The following is a 22,856-nucleotide window of genomic DNA, read 5'->3' on the forward strand; positions in this document are numbered from 1 at the left end:
CTCATTATAAAAATATTTGTGACTATTTAGCAAGCCCCTTCCTATATACTCTTCTTAATATTACTTCACCACAGAATCTGTATGCTGCTTCTTGGAGAACAAACAAAATAATTATTCTTAACTTTAAACCCAAGAAAAAAAAAATATAAAATCAATTTATGCACCCATTGCTTGCCTTTCAGGCTCTGGGAAGCAAAGCCATGTACTCCTTGAAAATAATTTTCTCTCTGCAGTAGAACACTCCATGACTTTCCATGTAATGCTCATCTACAAGTCCATTTTGAAAGAAGCTATCAGATGTTGCTCCCTACACAGCTGAACAAGCACAACATTCAATCTTAAACATGACCAAAGTTTTGTTCACCTACAGAGTGCTTCAATAAATACACCATTATATAGAATAAAGCTAATTCCTTTGCATACATCTTTTACACTTTATCAGTTCTTGAACTGGTATGCAGAAAAGTTCCATCATTTACACACTCATTCAGTGTTTTTAACTCTCATAACAAAGCATACAATTCTCACTGCAAGGACCTAGCAGAGCAGTGTCTCAAAAACGTTAGTATTTGGGTCCCATACATAGAGTTTAAGAAACTCAAGGTTCTACATACTCTTTCAGTAAACAGCCTTTGAACAGCGATTTCCAAGTAATATGCTATTTCAGGCTTGCAATTTACTCACGGCTTTCTTCTCTAATTTGAACAGGTGATGGTCTAGATAACATCCAGAGGACCCTTTCAAACCTAAGTTACTTCACAACTTAAGAGAAATTGAAAACAATTCAGATCCAGACACATATGGTCATTGTGTGGAACAGAGAACAGAGCAGCCAATAGGACATTCTAAGGACAGGCAGCTCAATCTTGCAAGCTGAATGAGAAGATCTTCCCAAAAACTTCAGACTAGAACTCAAAATCCACCAGATTGTGTTTCTCTACATAAATATACACAAAATCCAGGCATACTCATGTAACAACGAAAATGTTGTAACATAAGAAAACGTTTTAAAAGGAACATAAGTACAAGAGCAAAGGAGCAAATACAGGTCTAGAAAGAATTTTATCTACACTGCTACCAGTGCTACAACACGGGATACTTCTGACTACAGACTCGATAAAATATCTGAATATAAACTGTTCTCATGCTACTTTTTTATTATTCCAGCAATGATGTTCCCGCACAAATCTGGCAACTTCTCCAATCCAGCAGCCCTCCTCATCTACAAAAGCAGCTTCTCCATTTTCCCATGTAATAGGCCGGCACAATCCCTAGGACACTAACTTGATAAAAGAACTCCAAAATAATTATCTGTCCACAGAGAACAAAAAGTGTAAATTAGAACCGGTACCAATTTACACTGGGAGGAATCACCATACAACTTTCGACACAGAGTGGCAGGCAACTGCTGAATGGAAATGCCACAACTTGCAACCATTCCCTGCTGCTGAATCCGCTCTTAATTTCACCAAAATCAGAGAGTGGTTCGGTTGAAGAGTGGTGAAGAGTCATTCACGGTTTTAAACCCTCCTCAATAGATTTTGTAATCACTTAGAAAAACATTATTCTTAATCGGTACTCAACAGTACAATCTTTTACTACTACGGTACGCGCGACGAATTTGGTTTTTCTTCGGTTTTTATTTCACGTCGCCCAAAGAGCAGCAAATTTGGGGGAAACCGGCGCGCAGCTTTGTTCAAAGGTCGCACAAAAGGAAGACGAAGCAGCACCTTGTTTCTTGCACCCTTCCCACAACGGGCGCTGCCGCCCGCTCCGGCTGGGGCTGCTCGGCACCGAGCCCAGGATTACAACACCAGGGGCGCAGACGCGGGGGGAGGGAGCGCACGGCTAGAAAACGCAACGCGGGCTGCCAGACGGCCCGGCCCCACCAGCGCCGTGCCGGCGGCCCCCGTGCCCACGCAGGAAACCACCGGCCCCGAGGAGCCCCTGCGCCGGCGCGGCGGCCACCCAGCCTCCCGTGGGCCGCGACCCGACGCCCGCCAGCGGCTCCGGGCCGGGGAGCGGTGGGGCGGTGCCCTCAGCACCGCAGAGGTTAAGAGTGGCGAGCGCTCCCCGGCCCCCTAAAGAGAAAAGCTAGAGCGGGAGAACTACCACCAGACGGGAAAGCCGCACTGGGTGTCCGCGTTCGACGGCTCTGTTCGGGACCGGGCCGCGGACAGCGAGAGCGGGAGAAGGAGGGGTTGCAGACCCCGGCGGTAAGGAGAGACAGCGCCAAGAAGCGCCCTGCGGCCTTCTGGCCGAGGGACGGAACGATGCCGCGACGCCCCGACGCTCTTTGGCAGCACGGCCGGGGCCGCTGGGGCCTCCATGGCCCGGCCCAGCCCAGCTCGACGCCGCACTCACCGGCGGTGGGGGCTCCTCATCCTCCGCGGCGGGAGGGAAGGTGAAGGGCGAGGGGGCCCGCTCCCCGCCGTGCTCGGCCAGCCGTTCCCGGGGCCCCGACGGCTCCGGTGCGAGGGGGCGAAGGCGGGTGCGTGTGGCCCGGGCGAGGGCGGGACGGAGCGGCGCAGGCTCCGTCCCGGCGAGAGCTGGCGGCGCGGCGCGGCCCGGCCCTGCAGCGCGCGCGGGCGGGGCGGGGCGCGCACGAGCTGGATTCCAATCACTGCAGCCGGCCGCGCGCGCGGTGGGGCGGGAGCGCGCGCTGAGCCGTGGCGCGCGGCGGCCCCTCGCGGGTGTCCGGTGCCGCTCCCCCTCGCGCCGCTCCTCCGCGGCACCGAGCGCGCGGCCGCCGTCGTCCCGCGCAGCGGCCGGGCGGGGCCTGGGCCCCCCGCGCCGCCTGTCTGCTGCGCCCCTCCTCCCGCGCGTGCCGTGGGCGGGAGGGCTGGTGGGGCACCCCGGGAGAAGCTGGCCGGGAGGAACCAGCCGGGCCTGCTTTTCCTCCCCCGTACTCCCTCCTGGAGCAGCAGTGCAGGCCGCGGCCAGCCGCCGCCTGAGCGAGCTTGTCTCTGGGCTCGCTTCCCGGCTCCAGCACCCGTGCGCTGCTCCCAGTCCCGGTGCCGAGACGTTATCTTACCCTCCCGCCCAGTGAAGAGGGTGGGCAGCTCCGTTAGGAAAGTGTCAGGGGCGAAGAGTGGCCAGGCGGGTGTCATGGAGTCACTGCTCGCCAAGTAGAGTGAGACATGAGAAGCACGCAGCTCCATCCAGATGCTGGTGGAGTTGTCGTCAGCATCCAGAGTGGATGGTGTGGAGGATTACCATGTAACAGTTCTGCTGTGAGTTAAAGGGTGACTGTGAGCTGGGGTGTGCCGTGAGCAGGGGCAGCAGCCTAAGGAAAAACGAAGCCCTCAAAAGGTCCTGTAGCTTTGCGAGAAAGCCGTTCTGGAAAGGCAGACTTTGCAGTGCTGTGCGAGGGGTTCGGTTCCGTTACAAAGGACAGAATTGTTTGCTTTTTTCCATTTCCCGTATGTCTAAATAAATGGAAAACATTGCAGCTTCTGCAGCGAGCTTCTCTGCTTACTGGTGAGGCTGCTGAAGGCCTTGAACTACATTTCCAAACTCCTCATCGTTGTGACGAATTATCAACGTAATCATGTGCCTGTCTGTCTTCAAGTAAGGCTTCCCAGCAGCAGTACAGAAGCGGCTTTAGTAGCACTATGTCATACGGCAAGGAGACTGTAAACTTTGCACCTGTGCTACTGTTTCCAGTCCTGCACTCAACAAAGCAGCAGCAATTGTGTTGTTAACGTGGCCATGCCTTTCACTTGTCCTGTCATTTGGTCATTCTGCATCAAGGACTTTGTATGCAAAGCCAATGAAGGGAACCTACTCGGTTTCCCTTTGCTAAAGACCAAAACACCCTTTGGCCCTTCAGGATACGTACACCAGCGATTGCTAATGCCAAGATGCCTGCCCAGATAAACTGCAGAGAATAACCAAATGGAAAGCAGTCTTACTTATCAGTGCCAAATAGCCACATGTGAGTATACTGTGGGAACCGTGGGCTTGCTTATTTTGTTGACCTCTCCACAGTCTAGGTCCATTTTTGTGTGCCTGTATCAGATAAGACTTGTAAATGTTGTGTACTCCTTTCCAGAGCTGTCACCTCTGAATGTAAGATGAGAGCACTGGCTCTGCGATATTTGCATGCATTATATCCATGGATCATTAGGTGAGTGCTTAACTTGCACACTGCATAACAAAACTAAAGAGGAAGTATACTTTCAAACACATCAACTTCACAAAATCCTTTAAAACATAGCTAGTTAAAACCACAGCTGGTAAGTATGAGTGGCCAATGACTACAGTGATAGACATTTAAAAACATGGGTCTTGTTTTACTAGACTGTTAGGAAAAAAGTTTCCGATGACCATCATCCAGAAAAATCTGTCAGTCTCTAAAACAAAGACAGCCTGCAAGAAAGACAAAATCACAGCTTTCATGCCAAGCAATACAGAACTTGTATGCTTATGTTTATAATTTCAAAGGAAAATATGAGTCTGCTGTTCTTCCACTCTGCCTACTATCAGATTAGAGCAACGGAATAGACACTCAATATGGAAGAAGAATGCAACATGCGTGTGTGTGCTCCCAACCAGAACTGTTACGGCTAACATCGCTTTAGGTAATAATCTGTGTGCTTTTCAGATGTTGGATATTGATTTAAATCCAGTAGGCATGAACTTGGCAAAAAAAAACTCTAGCCTTGAAATCTGTGTGATCCCTTGTGTGAAGTGGATCATCTGTTTTCATCCAGCTCTTGGTGAGTAAATATGCACGTTGCAGAAATTGTCCTCTCAGCTAATACTTTCCAAGGCACTTGGGCAGTGAAAATATCAAAAATGATAGTCCCTGTCAGGTCACAAATAGAGTTGCTGAGGCTGAAGTTTGCATTTCCATGGTTGGTATTTTCTGCTTAAATGGGCATTGTGTAACTGTCTTAAGACAGAATAGTGACATTACATTTACTGACAGAATAAAGTCAGTAAATGCAAACTACACTATAGTATTAGGGCTGCTGGAGACAGAGCTTAATCTCAATCTAAAACGATGAATCAGATCAACTTTAAAAACTGTTTAGATTGTGATGGATGCCTGACAAAATATCACATGGACAATGCTGGTGTCTTTCAGAACAGTGCAGTACTGCAATGTTTCCAATTCCATACAGGTATAAACTGCCATTTTTGAAACATACAGATTCACAACAAACAAAAGTAAGAAAACAACATGGTTAGCCTAAAATTTCTTATTTACAACTGCACAGCAATCTGTGTGGGGGAAGTGGATTGTTGACCAGCCTTGACGTGAAGATGTTCAATTTCGTGATTCAGCAGTTTGCTTTATGCACCACCTGAAGAACCCAGTTGTATTTCTCCAGATGAAAGTAACTGTGGAAATTTAGCCTAACATTTTTGTATGATAAATCACAAAAATCAAACCCTTTTTACCATACACATTCACTCTTTGGCCAAGATGGGGTGTAAAAATGTAATGTGAAATACAAAAGACGCAGTTTAAGACTCACTGTCATGACAAAGAAAGCTGTATTTAAATTAAAATAAAATTAAGTCATTAATTGGATAGCCTTCCAGCTGCATTCTTTCTCATTTCCTCTCCATGAATTTCTTATTAGTTCATGGAATCACTTGGGAACTGCAAATCTTAAATATCAAAAGATCTGTAAGAACAAAGAGGTTTATATAGGGAGAAGGTCAACCATGTGATAGGACTTTATCTTTGTAGATTCTTCTTCCCCTAAGTCCCTGGAATTCATATGCCTTAAATCTGTGCTCCAAATATATTTTCACAAAACTGTTTGCAATTAGATGAGTATTTCTTTGTTACTGTTACCAAAATAAATATTCAATGTGACATGCTAAAAGAATATTATCCTTCAGCCAAGGACCCAGTTTTTAAACTGAAATTGATGTGAATTTGGCTTTTTTTGTTTCTCCTTTTTCATTCCAGAATTGTTTTACTTGAAAGCACATTCTTTTGATTATCAATTTACTTAGAAATCTTTTGATTATCAATTCACTTAAATACTTAAAAATGCCACTGATTTTATTGTTTTAAATATTAGCATAATTCATTCAATACAGCAGAATCAACTCTGTAAAGAAAAATGTTTTTAAAAAAAATCTGCTAATGAAGCACTGATAGGAAGAAGGCAGAAATATTCATCAACACTGCAAGCTCTGGCCAGCCATCAGTCCAACAAGTACAATGTGGAACTGAGCACATTGTGGCACTGCAGAGCACTAGAGAGTGTCCAGAAAATAAAAGCTCAATGTGCAGTGCACAGGCACAAGGAAACAGGAAACCATTCTCAGAGCTTAAGCACTTGGTGTGTTTTGGAGTCACTGCTAGGTTTCTGCAGACTGGATTCTTCAGCCCTGTGCGAGTGGATAGGGAAGCTGCCTTTGGCAGCTGCTGCAGGATGTGAACTGATTCTTTATGGAACTGTGTAGTAGAGAACTCAATAGCAAAGGGCTGTAGTAATAGAAGTTCTTTGCCTGGTGTTAAAAGTACACTAGGAGACATTTTGCCATTCAGTAATGAAACTTCCTAAGCCTACATGAACTCTATGTCTCTGTTTTTATGGATTCCTAGGTACAGAGAAATGTATTGCAGTTGCCTGAGGCAACTCTCCTTATAACTACAAAGAAAGATTTCAAATTATGTTGTTTTTCTTAAAGCCAGTGTTGGATAGTAAGAACATTAAAAGTCTTACAGAGAAAGGAAATATTTGTGGGCTCAGCAGGGTGCACCCAGCTTGACCTGGGTGCTTCACTCGCATCACTTGGAGAATTAGTAATCTGTTTTCCCCTAGACACATGCACTCAAAATTCTGAAGTCATCATTTGCTCTGAGAAGATGAAGTACTTATATTCTAGATTTTATGTTCTGAATTAACTATCAGTTTGCAATGCCAAATGATCTACAAGGAAGTTTTAATTATTAACCTCTCTGAGAGTGAGTATATCTCAGATATGTTTGTGTTCCTCCACCTTTTATTTTAAGAGGTATTTGCGAGTTTCTTTTACAAGTTTGACTAATCCTTAGGTTCAAAACCGCACTGTATTAATGTTTCGCTTACTGATAGTGAGGCTTCATCCCCTTGAGCCTGTATTACAAAAAAATCACTTCTTGATATCAATCCTGTTCAATAACAGAACATGAACCAATGCTGAAAGAGGAAATGTTTTTCAAACCTAGAGTTAAGCAAGGATCATTCCTTTCGATACAGAAAATTTCTGTGCTGGTGTGTATAGCAGTTCATCCTCAAGAGGCATGGCTTCAAGGGGATGTGTTTCTGCCAGCTATAATGGATAATGTAATGATTTACAAAGATGGACCTTTATGAGACTGGAAATTCCATGTTCTTTGAAGCTGGTTAGAATGAAAGAGATCTGAATCCTATGCAAAGCAAATGAACAACATAGTTCCAATTACTTGAATCTTTAACCTTTTTTTCCTCCATCTAAACAAATCTTTAACCATGAACAGATTGCTGTTAAATGAAACAAATGCAGTCTTCTTATTTTTCTCTTTCTCCACTTTCCAGCAAAACCAAAATAATGTAGGTCCACTAAATAAATAATAAGAAAAAGAGATGCTTGCCTTTTGGTTACAGCAGTCAGTCAGTAAGTGTGAAAATAGATAATAAAGGCATAACTACATACATATATTCTCCCCCACTCCCTATAATCTGTAAGATACTTCAATATGTACTGGAACAAGTAAAAGAAGCACAACTAAAAGCAAATCCTGACAAATATCCTACAACTTCCTTTGCTTCCAGTGAGAAATTGACCTGTGTCTACAAGTCTCTGCATTTGGCAGCTATACCAAATGTAAACTCCTAGTGGCAACAGCAAAAGATTACCTGATTAGGGATGCAGGACTGGATCTAAGAAAAGAGCATATTAAAATTCCACTCTAAATTCAAAAGCTCCTAATGGAAATTAAATCCCCAAAATATAAAACGTTCAAAGCAGCTGAGCAGCTTTCAGTGTACACACTCAAAATGCCAAACAATCCTAGCTCTTGCCTGTGTGACCATCAGGAAACACAGCTGGGCTTCTTTGTGTTACAATTAATTACTTCCGTTGTATATAAAATTGAAAGTATTGGTACTCTGGGGCGGAAAAAGGATATCCTGATACACTGCTCCTATTTCCTTACCAAGGCCTATTACTGAATGTTTCACCATTAATTCAGTTACTGGGAATTATCCTGCAATGAAGAAGGGAAGGGTAGATTAGGTGGTTAATTGTTATAGGAAAAGCTATTTTTTTTTCCACTCTCCTACGTTGTTATCTCATTTTCCTACTTTTCACATGTGCTCTCTGATAAAATTGAACAATTGCTAAGTAGTTGCACTTAATAATGGAAGTCTAAAATAAACAGCGACTTAACTGTCGAACTGTCTTTTGACTTAAAGATGAGGGTTTGGGTTTATTTTGTTGGTGGATTGGTTGGTTTGTTTCAATGTTACGAGATCAGAGAAAGCAGGACCGTTTGCCACTGCCCTTTAAAGGAATAAGCAAAATTTTCTCAGCTTAAGTATTCACATCCAGGTTATCTGAAGCTGACACACAGGGATGTAATTTATACCTTTCCATGCCAGTGAATTTCTCCAAGCTGGAGAGAGAGGAGGATTCTAACCTTGAGTTAGGAAGGAGTAGTAACAGCCTAGCATTTCTCTGTTAGCATTTATTTGTTAAGTTTGGTTGTGTGATTTGTTTTACCTTTTTTTTTAATGTGAGAATTGTATGGGAGCAAAAACTCTTCAAGGTTGTACTAAACAGCACAAATCTGGATCCTAAAGATATACATTGCCCCCAGACTTTAAATGTCTACTTTTTAATAACATTGACTCTGTTATTAGAGAACTTCTGAACAGATTGCAGCTTCTGTGACTGCTTAGGAAAGCCATGAAGTCTCCCAACAACCACCAGCCACGAAAGTCTATAAAATGTGTTATGTATTTACTACTAAGAATCAAATCTCTGAGGATGTTTCTCCTGGCCTAACAGCCTGTCATTGTGTGCACAAATGAAATTAACTGCACCAGACTGTTTGTAATCCACTATAAGGTGTGCAACACAAAGCTGAGTAAGTGATGTGGGAGAAATGTGGAGTCTTTCAGTATGAGCAAAAATAAGTTCTGCCAAGTGAATGTATATCTTTACAACCTTGATCTCAGTCCAGTTGATGTCACTACAAAGTAACTGAAAAATGGCAACTCGAAAAAAAAGCTCCCATTCTGGAAATGTGTTAAAATAATATAGAGGGCAGAAAATCATCATTCATATAAAACACAGCCCTACTCTCCTTTTTCTGCAGCAGCAGAGTCTCAAAATATAAGTATGCTCTGTCTTTATTTTTGTAACAATACATTTTAGATGTATGCTTAATCCATAGATTAGATTAGGTACGTTCTAGCCAGCACCACCACTTTCCTTGCGAGGATTTTTTTTGCCCGAAGTATGTGCAGGGTAGCACAGATACTGTGTAGCATCCATGCAGTTGACACTGCACATATTATGTATCCATAAGAAATCTCAGCAAATCCGATGCTTTCTGGATGCAGCAGGCTGACTGAATTCACTTACAGGAGCAGCATAGCAGAGGATGCTATTTTTGACTCCACATTGTTATGGAGCTTACAAGCACGTGTAACAGTAAGTCTGGACAGGATTCTACATGTGCAGAAATCATGGGAAGTTTATGATGTCTTCAGAATCAGTACAGGGAAAAATTTCCAGGAAGTCAAAGAAAATGGGTAGGGGAACATGCAGGCCAGTTACTGGCATGGGTACTGCAGAAGAACATTTGGTCGTGAAGGAGTGCATTTAGTCTTTGTTTATAATGCACAGACACAATTTTTATTCTTGAATTAGCTTTTTTTTTTTGTATGAAGCCAGATTTTTGAAAGCATGCCCTTCCTTTTGCTCCCATCTCTGTGCCAGCAGAAGTCTAGAGATAGTACACTATAAAGCACAAACACCTAACTGATAACAAAAACTTGATCTCCAGGTGCACTCAGTTTAATGCAGTATTATTACACTGTGTACAGTAAATGGACTTTATGACAACGATTTGGACTCAAATATGGCACATAGGAAACACATCCACTTAAAGTAACAGCCTCAGTTCTTAGTGGTTTAATCCACATAGATGTTCCATACATCCATTCAGAAATGCTTTCATTCATCAGCATTAAGATTTCTTTGAATCAAACTACCTCTTGGTCTCGACTTTATCTTCCAGACTACATATGACTAGGTCTTAAAATAATTAAAATCCTCTATTATTTTGTTCTGAAATGAGACCCTTAATTATGGCTATATCTATTATGCTTCCTAAAAATCCAAAATATCCTCTTTAATGTACCAGGAGAATAAAACATTCTAGGAGAACATCAAATTCCCGCCACATTCACTCCATGAGTACTTTAATGTATCAGAAGAATAAAACATCCTAGAAGAACATCAGATTTCTGTCAAGCAGTATTCATTCCACAAGTACTGAAAGGACCATCACCTTCATTCAACTGAAATTTGTATTTTTATCTATTGCTAATTAAAAGAAAATTAAATAATTCATTCAGTTTCAGAAAGGCCTAAACTTTTTTTTCCCAGTAACAGTACACATAGCAAAAAGAGGCAGAAGGATTTCCCTATCATCTATGCCAATAATGAAAATAATCTGATATTTGAGGTAGTAAAATCAGAAAATGCTTTTGTAGCAGAAGCAGATTTATTAACGATACTTTATGCATGCTAATTTATTATTCCCTAAGAGTTAAAATGTGGGAACTTTCAAAGCCAGAAAACTCCATGTTTTGTTTAAAAGTTTAACTTCATTTAAAAAAAAACCCTCATTCTGCTTGTCCTTGTTACACAGAAAAGTCTTGTGACTCAGTCTGACAGTCCTTATTAGTACAACTCATATTTGTTACTGTTTTCTTTTGATGTAATCTTCCTAAGAGGAGGAATAACTCTATTTTTAACAGCTATCTAAGGGCATGTTTTATAGGCATACAGCACAGAATTTATGCTTGACTATAATCTGAATCTCATCCATAACTTTCTGATTTGGCTGGGAGAACAAAGCATTTCATTGTGTATTCAATAATGGTTTCAGCAATCTTACTCACACATTACTTCCTTTCTTAATCAACAGAAACTGGCTGAATTTAAGATTCATGATTGAGGAGAGGGAGGGAAACAATGGCAAAGCCTATAGTTTTGAAATAATTTTCTTCACACACAAAAAAATTATTTCTCTTTTCTTAAGAATGTCTTAATACAACACTTGTCAGGGTGTTTTGCACCATGTCCTTTTCTAACGAGCTTTGTTCTGTTCACTTTTTGCTCGCTATTAGCTGGCACAGTGCTACACTTGTGCCTCTATTGCTTCCACTTCCAACAGCTGAACTCTCCAGGGATCACAGTGCACAGTTGAGGAAACACTGTCTTGTGAAAAGGTTAAAGATCAGAACAGACCATCTGAAAAGCAGTAATTCTGAACTGACAAAAATGTATGTTCTCTTTATAGTTTTGAATGGTTCTTTTCCTTATGCACGCTGTAAAGAGAAATTAGGGCTGTAAAATAAAATCTGAGTGCACCAAGCTGTGATTCCTGAAGCTGAACTTTGTAACGTCAGCTAAAGCCAAGTCTGTCCATTCATTATCCACCGTCTTAATTAGGTTTAATTTATAATTAGTTGGATCTTTAACAATCCTGCATTCCTGAGGGGTGTGCATTAGGAATGCACAAAATGGCTGTCATTTTAAACCACACTGTTCTAGGAAGATATCCTTTCACTTGGAAGTATTTCTTGGCACTAGAGCTCAATGAGGACGTCTGAAATATTTATTACTTAAAGTCACTTCTGCTAAGAAATATAAGAACACCCACCCGAACTTACACAATCAAGCTTTGCTCTCAGATGCATCGAGGTAACCTACAACAGCATTTACCCATTCCTCATAAAGTTACTACAAGCAGTATTTGTTAACACAGTAGGATCTGTGACTACACAAGTCTTGCTAAGTTACATGTACTCTGCGCGCTACACAGTTTAAGCATACTAACAGTTGTTTGTTCAAAACAATGCTGTTTGGGTAATAAAACGTTCAAGGGTGATATATAATAAGTTGAAACCAATACTTTTACTTTTTATTTTCAGGTCTGAAGTAGAGAGTACAAGCGTGTGTATACCTTCTTGTCAGTATCACATGGCTGAAAGCTGTCAGCTGTTCACATGCCATATTAATAAATATGCCCAAATCATAAAGCTTTAACTGTGTTTGCACATCACTTTTATTACTAGATCGTTTTATGCATGTTGGCACAGGTAATCCATGCAAGGTAGTTACTCACACCTCATACACCACACTACATTCAGTTTCTGAAATAACTAGGAACTTAGGAAAAATATATATCTAAACCCAAGGGCACTTGTGGCATCAAGTCAACATGTCAATATATTATAAAACCTAGAACTCTACTATCGTTATTGCAGGCAACAAATCACTCTGTTTCAAATCTTGATACTTATAAATACTAAAGAAATTATTATCTGTTACAAGGAGACAAGAATCACAAATAAACATTAGCATGCCCAGCTTTATACACTACTGAGTGTGTTCAGTGCTGTGGACATTCACATTATTTAACATAAATACAAATCACCTTTAACAAAACATTTCACCCAAAGTACTGACCACTGAAGGACCAAAGTAAAATATTTCTGCCTTGTTTTGAATTGATTTTAGAAATGTGTGACACATAAATCCAATATAGTAAAAGCTAAATTCTAAAAGAAGTCATAAGAGTGGGGGTTTTCCAGATAGTGAAAGCAATTGACTTTGGAAACATTTAATTTACCCTGTTCTGAAAAAAATAGAACAGAGTAAGAGATGAAGCATTAAGATAGTTTTTAAAAGCATTTGACTGAAGTTATTGAGCATGTTGTAATTGCATAAACCAAATATTTGATCATTCAGAGGTACAGTATCTTTGTTTTATTATGTAAAAACTCATCTTAATTAGAATGAAAAGAAATACTTAGAGGAACTTAGGACTTGTCCCAGGCATCTATTACAAGGCATAAAACACAAACAAGGAGACATTATCCATTCTGCATATTTTTGTACAGCATTTATGTTCAGTGATCGTTGAAAGGCCCTATTCTGAATTATACACATATATATATCTATGCACCTTTCCCCCCTCCAGATCACAAAGGTGGCATGTGGCAGAAGAGTATTGGCTGTTTAGTGGTATTCTACCTCTGTGAAAATGAAAATACTACATTGTTATTCACAAATTTCTGGTTCAGATATGTGCAAAAAAAAAAATAATCTATCTCAATATAGATATCAAGGGTGGGCTAAGTGGATTCCCTATTTTTGGACCACATTATGAAGCAGCACAAGTTAAAACAGGAAATTTATTACATGATAATCCTCAGGGTATCAGTGTACCTCATGTAGTGATATGTAAACTAGCTTTAATCTTACTTGCTCAGGCACCAGATGGAGTCAGGGCATGTGCTACAGTGCAGGTTATCTGCCTAAGGACATTTTCAGGACTCTCTCAAGTTACTACTGCTCCCACCAAAGTCTGTGCTGCTGCATTTTCACCACTGCTACTCTGCAAGCTGGCTCAGCTATGCTTACATGCATTGCATTCACCTTTCTGCATTACCGACTTAAAATTTCTTAGACTGGATCCTGTATCCTCCTTGCTCACCCCTTCTATACATAGTCATACTATTGCTTTGGGCTACTGCTACTACTAGTGCTCTATAGTGTTTTGTTTCCAGCCCTTTCCCTGACTGTAGTGAGCCATCCTGGCTATTCTCCTCTCCCTCCCACCCCCACAACTAACACGTCAGCTTAAACTGGCTTTGTCTAGCTATTCCTGCTGCTCCAACCCCAGCTTCGGTAAGAGCTTCTCAGGTCCTCACAATGCCTCATCTCATCACACTCAACCAAAGGCCCCCAGAGCCCCTACACTCTGCCTCCTGCAGGTGTTCTCCCTTTTTGATCTGAGCCTCCCTTCTCTACACCAAGACCCCTGTCTACCGTGCCCTTGTCCAGTCCAGTTAACCTGGGCCACTCCAGCTGGCAGTCTGGGCTCCCCTCTGAAGGTAAGAGACAGCCCTATCTATGCTTCCTACCATCATCTCCTCACAGACTCTACTCCTGCCTAAGCTGCAGCCCTTAGTCTCTGGCCGTCTCCTAAAAAGCTTTGTCCTTTATGCTGGCAGGGAAGAGGGAACTTTAAAGGACGTTGAGGGGGAAGGTGAGAGAGTGAGACACACACATACACACACACACACACAGATTAGAGGTGAAAGAGGTCAGCAAATTCTCCTGAGGCATCACAAGACCTAAGATTTTGTGTCGTCCCAAGGAGCCTCATTCTGTTTTTGTTGACAGTAACAGACTAGTCCCAGTGAGTGTGTGTCAGAGAAATCTGCCTAAACAGTACCTTTAATGCACTCTTGGTGTGTAATATGCTGATAAGAATTCTCTTAAATAACAGAGAATAATAAAGGTGATTTGTTGAAGGACATTCCAAAATTTAAAGCATATCTGGAATTGTCTGGCTGTTAAGAAAACATATTTAATGAAGTCAAAGATGAGCGAAAAAAATACATTTAACTCCCATGATTGCAAATCATTCATCTAGACAATACTATGAGCCAGATCTTTGGATTTTGTAATCAATGGAGCCATATTCATACCAGCCCAGCACCAACTGAAAACAGAACATTTGTTTCATATAGGAAAAAAAAATCCATCTTGCATATAACGTACTAATGTTTTAGAATAATTCATGCATAGAAAAATCTGATCCTGCACAGCATTTAAATCAGATCCCTGCTAAAAGCAGCAAGAACTAAGATACCTACTGAACACATACAGGTCACACACGTCAGAACTGCCACAGGCAGTTCAGGTTGCTACTTTAGTCCAAGATATGGACTACCTGCAGCTGACTTAAGTCATATATTATAACTCCTCATTTTTATTTCTCCCTCAGGCTTTGAATAGTTTCCCATCCCTGAAAAGACACAGCAATTTTCTTCAAACAGACATTAGCCACAGAGCAGGAAAGTCAGACAATGCTATGTAATATCTTGTTACTCAAAACACAAAAGAGGGTGCAGATGCCACCAGAACGTGGCCCACACGATGCATCTTCAGCCTCAGAAATACTGACTCAAAACCGTCAGTACTGCAAGCTGTCACCACACACATCATAATTCTCACCTAGACAAATGAATGAAACTCAGTGATCAGACTTTCCATGTTAAATCCATTTTCTATCAGACAGAACTGCTGTCTTCAATACAAAAGTCATCGACACTTAAAATTCAAAAGTATTACCAGTACTGAAAGTATTGTTTTAAGGAAAAAAAAAACCACTTCAAATTCAAAAGTATTACCAGTACTAAAAGTATTGTTTTGAGGAAAAAAAAGGTTTTGTAATGAAGAACTTGAAAGTTGCTCTTAAGATATTAGAGAAGATGACTTCATGGTTATCATAATTGTCATAGCCTATCTATATGTTTTGTGATGACCAATGCTATAATGCAGGATGTGTTGCATTTAAACTAACAAAAGTTTAAATGTTGAAAGAATATGTGCCTGTGGTGTTATGCTCCATTAGGAATTTTTAATCAATGTTAATTTACTGTAGGAAAAAAAAAATGTCCTTTTCCAAACTACATAATATAGAGCAACTTCCTAGTTGTGCTAGCTGGATGTGTTACATCTCTGTTCATCGGTGTGAAAGTCTTCTACTGATATCAATGGGAATTAGAAACCAAAGCTCCTTTGAATACTTTTTCCCCACAAAACAAAAGGAGGAGTGCTTTTGAATGAAAAGCTGTCTTTTCCAGCCAGCTCTATTTCATTCAATATAAAAGCAATTTGGAGAAAGACAGCTATGAGTTTAAAATGAACTCATCTACTGTGCATGTATAAGCCATGAGCATTAGCAAGACTTAATAGTTTTTTCTCAATCTAACTGGGTTATAGAAGGTGTTATCCTGTCTCCACTCTATTTTCAGACTATGTTATGGATTGTCTCCTAGGCTTCTTGGCTACACATGGATTCAAGGCAGATTTCTTCTTTGGAAAGAACCTAAAATATCTGATGGTATGAGGTAGCACCATACCATAATGGAGTAGCACTCACTTTTCTTAGAGGAAAATCTAATCTATTTCCTTTTGAAAGTTATGGCCTTTGGTTCTACAAAATACTGTGTGTATGGCACTTACTCATTCCTGTTATGAAAGAAAAGGACTTACTACAAAAGGACTTTCCCAGTTATTTTTAAACATGTGTGTGGTCTAAGCAGTAAACCTGCTGTGGGTAGTTCATCTGAACTGTATTTGCAGGTTACTTCTTATATTACAATTTTTAGGTAATTTCAACGAAATTTAGTTAATTTTAGTTAATGTCAAAAGTCAATTTGATATAGTTCTTAGTTCATTTCCCCCAACTGTTGCTCTAGTAATGGACTAGTTCATTTGGTTTTGTCTGTTCATTCAGGAGTTGTTGTTGTTTTTTAAATGGACATTGCAAAAGCATGTGCTGCATTTATAAAAGAGGTTAAAGTTAAACTTCAGAGGTATCAACTTCCCAGCTTTTACCAAAAGAAATGCTAGCTGTAGTTATCGACTTCTTAATTGCCCAGTTATCATCTGTTTTTTTTTTCCCCAGCATTACTGACTGCCAACTCTTCTTTTAAACATTGATGGCATGGGCATGCTTCTTGCACAATGGCTTATCCTTCTTGGAGTAGAATGGCTGACCTTCCAAATTCACATGGCATACCTAGAATTAATAATAAATACAATCAGGATTTATTAGAAAAGAGAGAGAGAGAAAGATGTGCTCATCAGTTTCAACTTTATTCTGCCCACACATTTCTTTGGCAGAAGTGCATTTAATTTCCTGGATCAAAGTGCATGCCTTGGTAGTTTTCCTACTCAGTATCACAGTATCATCAGGGTTGGAAGAGACCTCACAGATCATCAAGTCCAACCCTTTACCACAGAGCTCAAGGCTAGACCATGGCACCAAGTGCCACGTCCAACCTTGCCTTGAACTGCCTCAGGGAGGGCGACTCCACCACCTCCCCGGGCAGCCCATTCCAGTGTTGAGGTTAGGCTCTGGTTTGTGTCAGCTCTTCTCTCTGTGCCTTCCTGCCACCTCTGTCCACTGAATTCACTAGTTTCCCTTAACATAACATCTGAGTACACAATCTCCTAGGCAGCTTTGGCATATCCCAGCAGTCCTTGTGTAGACTGTCAAAGGATAGTGGCACGTTCCAGCACCAGCAGCTAGCTCAGATTTTGAAACCTATGTTCTGATCTTTAATGTTTGATTTTACAAAAGCTCTGATTAGAAGCCACGCTCCCAGGGGGCACCATCCTTCTGTGATGCCATCAGATACTTGTTCCTAGTATTCCTTTGTTTTTCTTGGTATAGGTGCTTATGTGATGAAGAAGCAAGTCATTCAGACAGCTGGTATCACTGAAAAGCAATTACCTATTCTTACCAGCTTATCCTTCAACCCTTAGAGTTCTCTCACTGGCTGCATAACTGCCAATGTTGACATAACAATGCATGTGAGAATGCATGGCTGAGGCAGGGCAGCCCAGGTTCAAACCAGCTTATAAACTGCTCTAGAATTGTACAGATACCTGTTCATGGCAGGGCAACACCTCTTGCAAGGTCAGAGCTCACTAGAACCATTTAAGGAAATCAACACATCAGAATGTGGGAATAATAAACATCCATAATGCTTATGACAAGGTTAAGATTTGCAAGTGGTAAATGCAGTGATGTGCTACTCCAAGCAGAAAGAAAATCATATGAAAGAATACGAGGATAGCATATTAGAAATTATTCATGTGTTAATCTGAGTTTGACTTAACCCACTGAAATAGTTAGCTCCTTAACAAAAAATGTTGTGAGAACTGCATTAACAAAACTAACACCTCCCCAGAAAAGTGTGTTGCTAGTCTAAGTAAACGCATAAGAACACAATTAAACAAACAAGCACAAAAAGATAATGAGAAACACAGAGGAAGTGACAAATAACTGTTAGTTTGTGAAGGTAACTTGATGTCTTAGTATTCCTTTCTATGATAGAATTCTAAAAATACTTAAATACTTTCACTGTTACTTCTTCATGTACCCTTGAGCTAGTTCAGCTGTAGATATTTGTAAACATTAATATTACTCTCTACTCCAATCTGAATTTTGGAGTTCAATAAACATCAGAAATTGGCATTCATTTTTGGCGTGGCCATGATACTATTTTTAGGTAATTAGAGATTCTAGATATCATTACTTTAGGAATAATACATAGAGCAGCACAGAGGTATTAAAACCATATGAAAAATACTGTTTATCATACAGATTTTACTACTTTGTGTGCAGAGGGTGGGAATATGGCCACCGTATATAGCTTCATGCATGCCACAGACTGATCATAGAATCATAGAATCAACCAGGTTGGAAGAGACCTCCAAGATCATCCAGTCCAACCTAGCACCCAGCCCTAACCAATCAACTAGACCATGGCACTAAGTGCCTCATCCAGTCTTTTCTTGAAGACCCCCAGGGACGGTGCCTCCACCACCTCCCTGGGCAGCCCATTCCAATGGGAAATCACTCTCTCTGTGAAGAACTTCTTCCTAATATCCAGCCTATACCTACCCTGGCACAACTTGAGACTGTGTCCCCTTGTTCTATTGCTGGTTGCCTGGGAGAAGAGGCCAACCCTAAAAACTGTAATATAAAAAGTAACCTGCAAATACAGTTCAGATGAATTTGACTAACTTTCTACACTAATTATTATTCCTTCTCTTCACACAGACTCCCATTTGCAAGTTTCTGTAGGCATTCTGCGTAAAAATACAAACTGCACTACTTTGTAAGTGAAATTATATGGCTATGCTGTTCAGTATACCCTTAATTTGTTTTAAATCTTGCTTTATTTTATTTGGTAAACACTGAAAAGAAGAACAGCAGTAATGGTATGTATTACTGTAGATACTCTCTAAATCTAGATGTGTTATTAGAAAGCATTCACTTGTGATGGTCAAAGTTAGTAATTCTAGTAAAGATTTGTGGAGGAGAAATTACTCCCATCCTTCTCAGTCTGTAAGTGAAAAAATTAAATTCAGGCCTTCTGCATCCTTAGACATATGTTAGTCATTCCTGCTTTCAGGTCTTGTGATGTTACTTCACAATTTATGAGTATGAAGAAACGACCTAGTATTTGGAATAGAACCTACAGCACAAATGAAGCAGGTATCATGCCAAGTGTGTCCAAGAGCTTCAATGAATTTATCTCCAGCTTCAACAGGAAAATCACAGCCGTGGCATTTTGTGCTGAACAAAGCAATGTAATCTAAAATAAAACAAAAAGCAAATTTAGAACAAACTCTTTACATAATTGTGTTAAATTCAAGAAAAGGAGAAAGTTTCCAGGGGGTGATTCTTTTGGATTGGTTTTGCTCAGTTTCCTACTACATTCACCAAAACACTCAGGGAAAATTGCTGCTTTTCTTTTGTTCTTTAAATACAAACTCAATGCAAAACCCCAGGTAAGCATGACAGTTGTCGTCACAAATATAGAGAATATACAAAACACTCATGAGATTTTAAGTTGTTTCTTACTCCAGAAGTCCCTTCTAACACCTACTATTCTGTGATTAGTTTTAACTTAGCTTTAATGTATGTGAAGGCTGTTTGTAAGGACAAATATGGTCATACAAATCCACAATCTAATGACCCTGGAGTGTTACCTCAAGGGTGGTACAGAAGCATAGTTCTAGTTTCCATGACTGGATTTATATTGTCTCTGCATTAAGAGAGAACACTGGGGATAACCCATACTGCCTGGGTAATACATCTTTTCTTGGAATATCAAGTGCAGTTTGGAAAGACTTGGCATAAAAAACAAGTAGTAGAAATTCTAAAGACATACAGATTTTGTGAGATTCATTAGAGGCTATGGCAAATCCTCCACTTTTAAAAAGATAAGTGCCAAGTAAGTTACAATGTATTGGGTTTTATTCTTTACTAAGAGTTACTGTGATTTGTAAAATTTGATTTGTACAACCATAAGGAAGGAATCTCCAGAGAGAAGTAGGCCAGAAGCTCATTAAATGGACAAGGCAGGGCTTACAGAGGGAATATGACTTAAACATTAACCTGCTTCCTGACCATGTTAGGCAACTCATTTGCTTGCCAAGAATCATTTATTAAACCATACTACTCTTTCCATAGTTTGGGAAAATGTGGCCTTTTCCTTTCTTAGTTGGCAAGAAGCAGTTAATCTGCTGCAACACTCAGAAAACAGAACTTGCTCTACCATGTGTTGCACATCTGAGCAGGGCTGTCTTTGGTTGATGAGTTTTAGGGTGAGGTGGCAGTGTCAGAGCAACTTAGTAAAGATAATGTGGGCAGTAATTCACACATAGTGTACCAGAATTCTAAAATAAGAAATTTTCACACTATAATATAGATTTGTAGTGAACAGGATCTATCAGGAAAGCAGGAGGGACAGGCTAAAAATGTGGAGGGAGAAGTGGAAGGTGTCATAATATATAAGGGGGGGAAATGAGGTATGACATTCTAGGACACAGAGGCAAAAGATGAGCAGTCTGTCAGTGATTCATATAAAGTGGAGAGAAGAGGAGGGAAAACACTTGTCTATGTGGACACAAAAGTCTGAAACTGATTTTATTTTGTTCTTCAGTTGCTTTCTCCTTATGTTACTTCTATACATGCACTTGATTACTGAACAGAATGATCCGGTTTGTCATACCTTTCTCACAGTAGGGTTCTCCATCTTCCATGTGAAAAAGGCTATTCCCAAACGGCATCTTACAAGCAGCACAGACAAAGCAACTTGTGTGCCAAGTCTGTCTTAGGGCATGCATCACTTCCTGTAAAACAAAGAAACACAAATCTCCAGTAGAAGGGCACACTCTGCAACTACCTACTAGAGAACTACTGCGAGGCAGAGACGCTCTACATTTTCCCCTTCTGTATCAGCCAATTCCCCTCCTCAAAAGAAAGAAATCTGACAGAAACAGTGCTTCTTTGGAAAGAAAGAGGAAATAGGTCTGCAAACTTTCTAGAACAAGGCCTTTGCCAAAATGAAACAACATAGTTCAGCCAGCTGTCTGTATCAACATGCCCAATCGCTGCTGCAAGAGAGATTCTGCACAAAGATTCTGATGATTTTCTCCTTTGTTTTGACACGACTAGTGTGAATTCTTCAGTCTAAGAGTATGATTTCTTAACTGAATTTTAAAAGGCTTTTTTTTTCCTCTAAGACCAATAAATGTGTGAAAGGGAAAAATGATTTAAGCCTTATGTTTCAAAGCAACTTAAGATGATGTATGGATTCCTTTAAGCTTCTCAAAAGAACGCCCAAAAAATGTGAAAATCTAGAAAGAAACAAAGGCCTTAGATTTTAACTTATGTGATTAGTGAAAATGAGTCTGCATGTCTTTTACAAGGCCATGTGTTCCTCATGAAAAAAAAAAAAAAATCAAATTCCATGCAACTTATGTGCTCTTGAACAGAGTTTCCAGATTTTATCAGCATTTTTCTTCCGTTGAGTATGGAGTAATCTCTATTACTGCTTCATTTTCATCTTGCAGAATACATTTTCATACAGAAGTCCTCCAAGTCTAAAAGCTGTACTGAGCCTGGTTATCCAACAATTGGTCAGTTTCGTGCCCAAGATGATGTCCAACAGTTTAGCTCTGACAAATGGTTCAGATTTTAAAGGGCCAGCTGCATAACTGGTATAAATTAACTTTGTTAACATGAGTGAAACGGCACTGATTTACACCAGGTGAGAATCTAGCTCCTATTTTATGTCATTCTGATTTTTCATAGAATCATAGAATCAACCAGGTTGGAAGAGAACTCCAAGATCATCCAGTTCAACCTAGCACCCAGCCCTGGCCAATTAACTAGACCATGGCACTAAGTGCCTCAGCCAGGCTTTTTTTTAACACTTCCAGGGACAGCGACTCCACCACCTCCCTGGGCAGCCCATTCCAATGCCAATCACTCTCTCTGGCAAGAACTTCCTCCTAACATCCAGCCTAGACCTCCCCCAGCACAACTTGAGACTGTGTCCCCTTGTTCTGTTGCTGGTTGCCTGGGAGAAGAGACCAACCCCCACCTGGCTACAGCCTCCCTGTGATTCTCCTTTCAGTATTATTTTTTATTTCAAATGACTATGACACAGGGGACTGAAGCCCATGCTTTTATCCAGTGAGCAGACAAAATTGTCTAATTTATGTTTGCCATATATCTCATTAGAGAATCACTACCTGAGATTCATTAACTTTTGTTACTGTTTGCAAAACAGCTATCACTGATAAATAGGTTTGGATCCATTTATGAACCTCATTGAACTAAGAAGCTAAAAACAGATCGAGAGATCTTAATATAAATAGAGGCAGCTGGCATCTTTGACATTTTCCTGATGAAAATCCATAATGGAGAACTGATTTGTGCCAGCATTAATTAGGTAAGTCACAGTATCACAGTATCACAGTATCACCAAGGTTGGAAGAGACCTCACAAGATCAAGTCAGTATTCTGCTGTTAAATTACTCTCCTGCTGCTGCAGCAGCAAAGAAGACTTGGTTGGAGCCAGAGCTTCACCAAGATGTCTGATGCTGCCATCCCTAACTGGTGATTGCAGAGAAAAGCATGCAGTCTGTCAATGGCAACATTTAGACAGATACCAATAGGTGAAAGCTAAGCAATGTAAGCCCAGTGTTGCACTCCTTATGTACCTATTTGAGAG

At 40.5% G+C, this 22,856-nt stretch overlaps 2 protein-coding genes across 4 annotated transcripts in view; both read right to left on the bottom strand.

Annotated features, from left to right (window-relative positions):
- The window catches only part of BMPR1A (bone morphogenetic protein receptor type 1A), a 90,238-nt gene extending 87,692 nt beyond the window's left edge, over positions 1-2,546 (bottom strand). For both annotated transcript variants that reach the window (XM_064145111.1, XM_064145109.1), the window contains exon 1: positions 2,365-2,546. The gene's annotated coding sequence lies outside the window, so the exon portion shown is untranslated. The remainder of the gene's footprint in view (positions 1-2,364) is intronic.
- Positions 2,547-12,128: 9,582 nt separating this feature from the next.
- Positions 12,129-22,856, bottom strand: part of LDB3 (LIM domain binding 3) — a 141,209-nt gene continuing 130,481 nt past the window's right edge. For both annotated transcript variants that reach the window (XM_064145113.1, XM_064145112.1), the window contains 3 exons: positions 20,847-20,967; positions 19,309-19,424; positions 12,129-16,834 (listed from right to left, as the gene is read on the bottom strand). In XM_064145113.1, coding sequence (XP_064001183.1) covers positions 16,745-16,834; positions 19,309-19,424; positions 20,847-20,967 — 327 coding nt within the window. In that variant the 3' untranslated portion in view covers positions 12,129-16,744. The remainder of the gene's footprint in view (positions 16,835-19,308; positions 19,425-20,846; positions 20,968-22,856) is intronic.

Source organism: Pogoniulus pusillus, chromosome 6 (assembly GCF_015220805.1).
Source record: "Pogoniulus pusillus isolate bPogPus1 chromosome 6, bPogPus1.pri, whole genome shotgun sequence".
NCBI lineage: Eukaryota > Metazoa > Chordata > Aves > Piciformes > Lybiidae > Pogoniulus > Pogoniulus pusillus.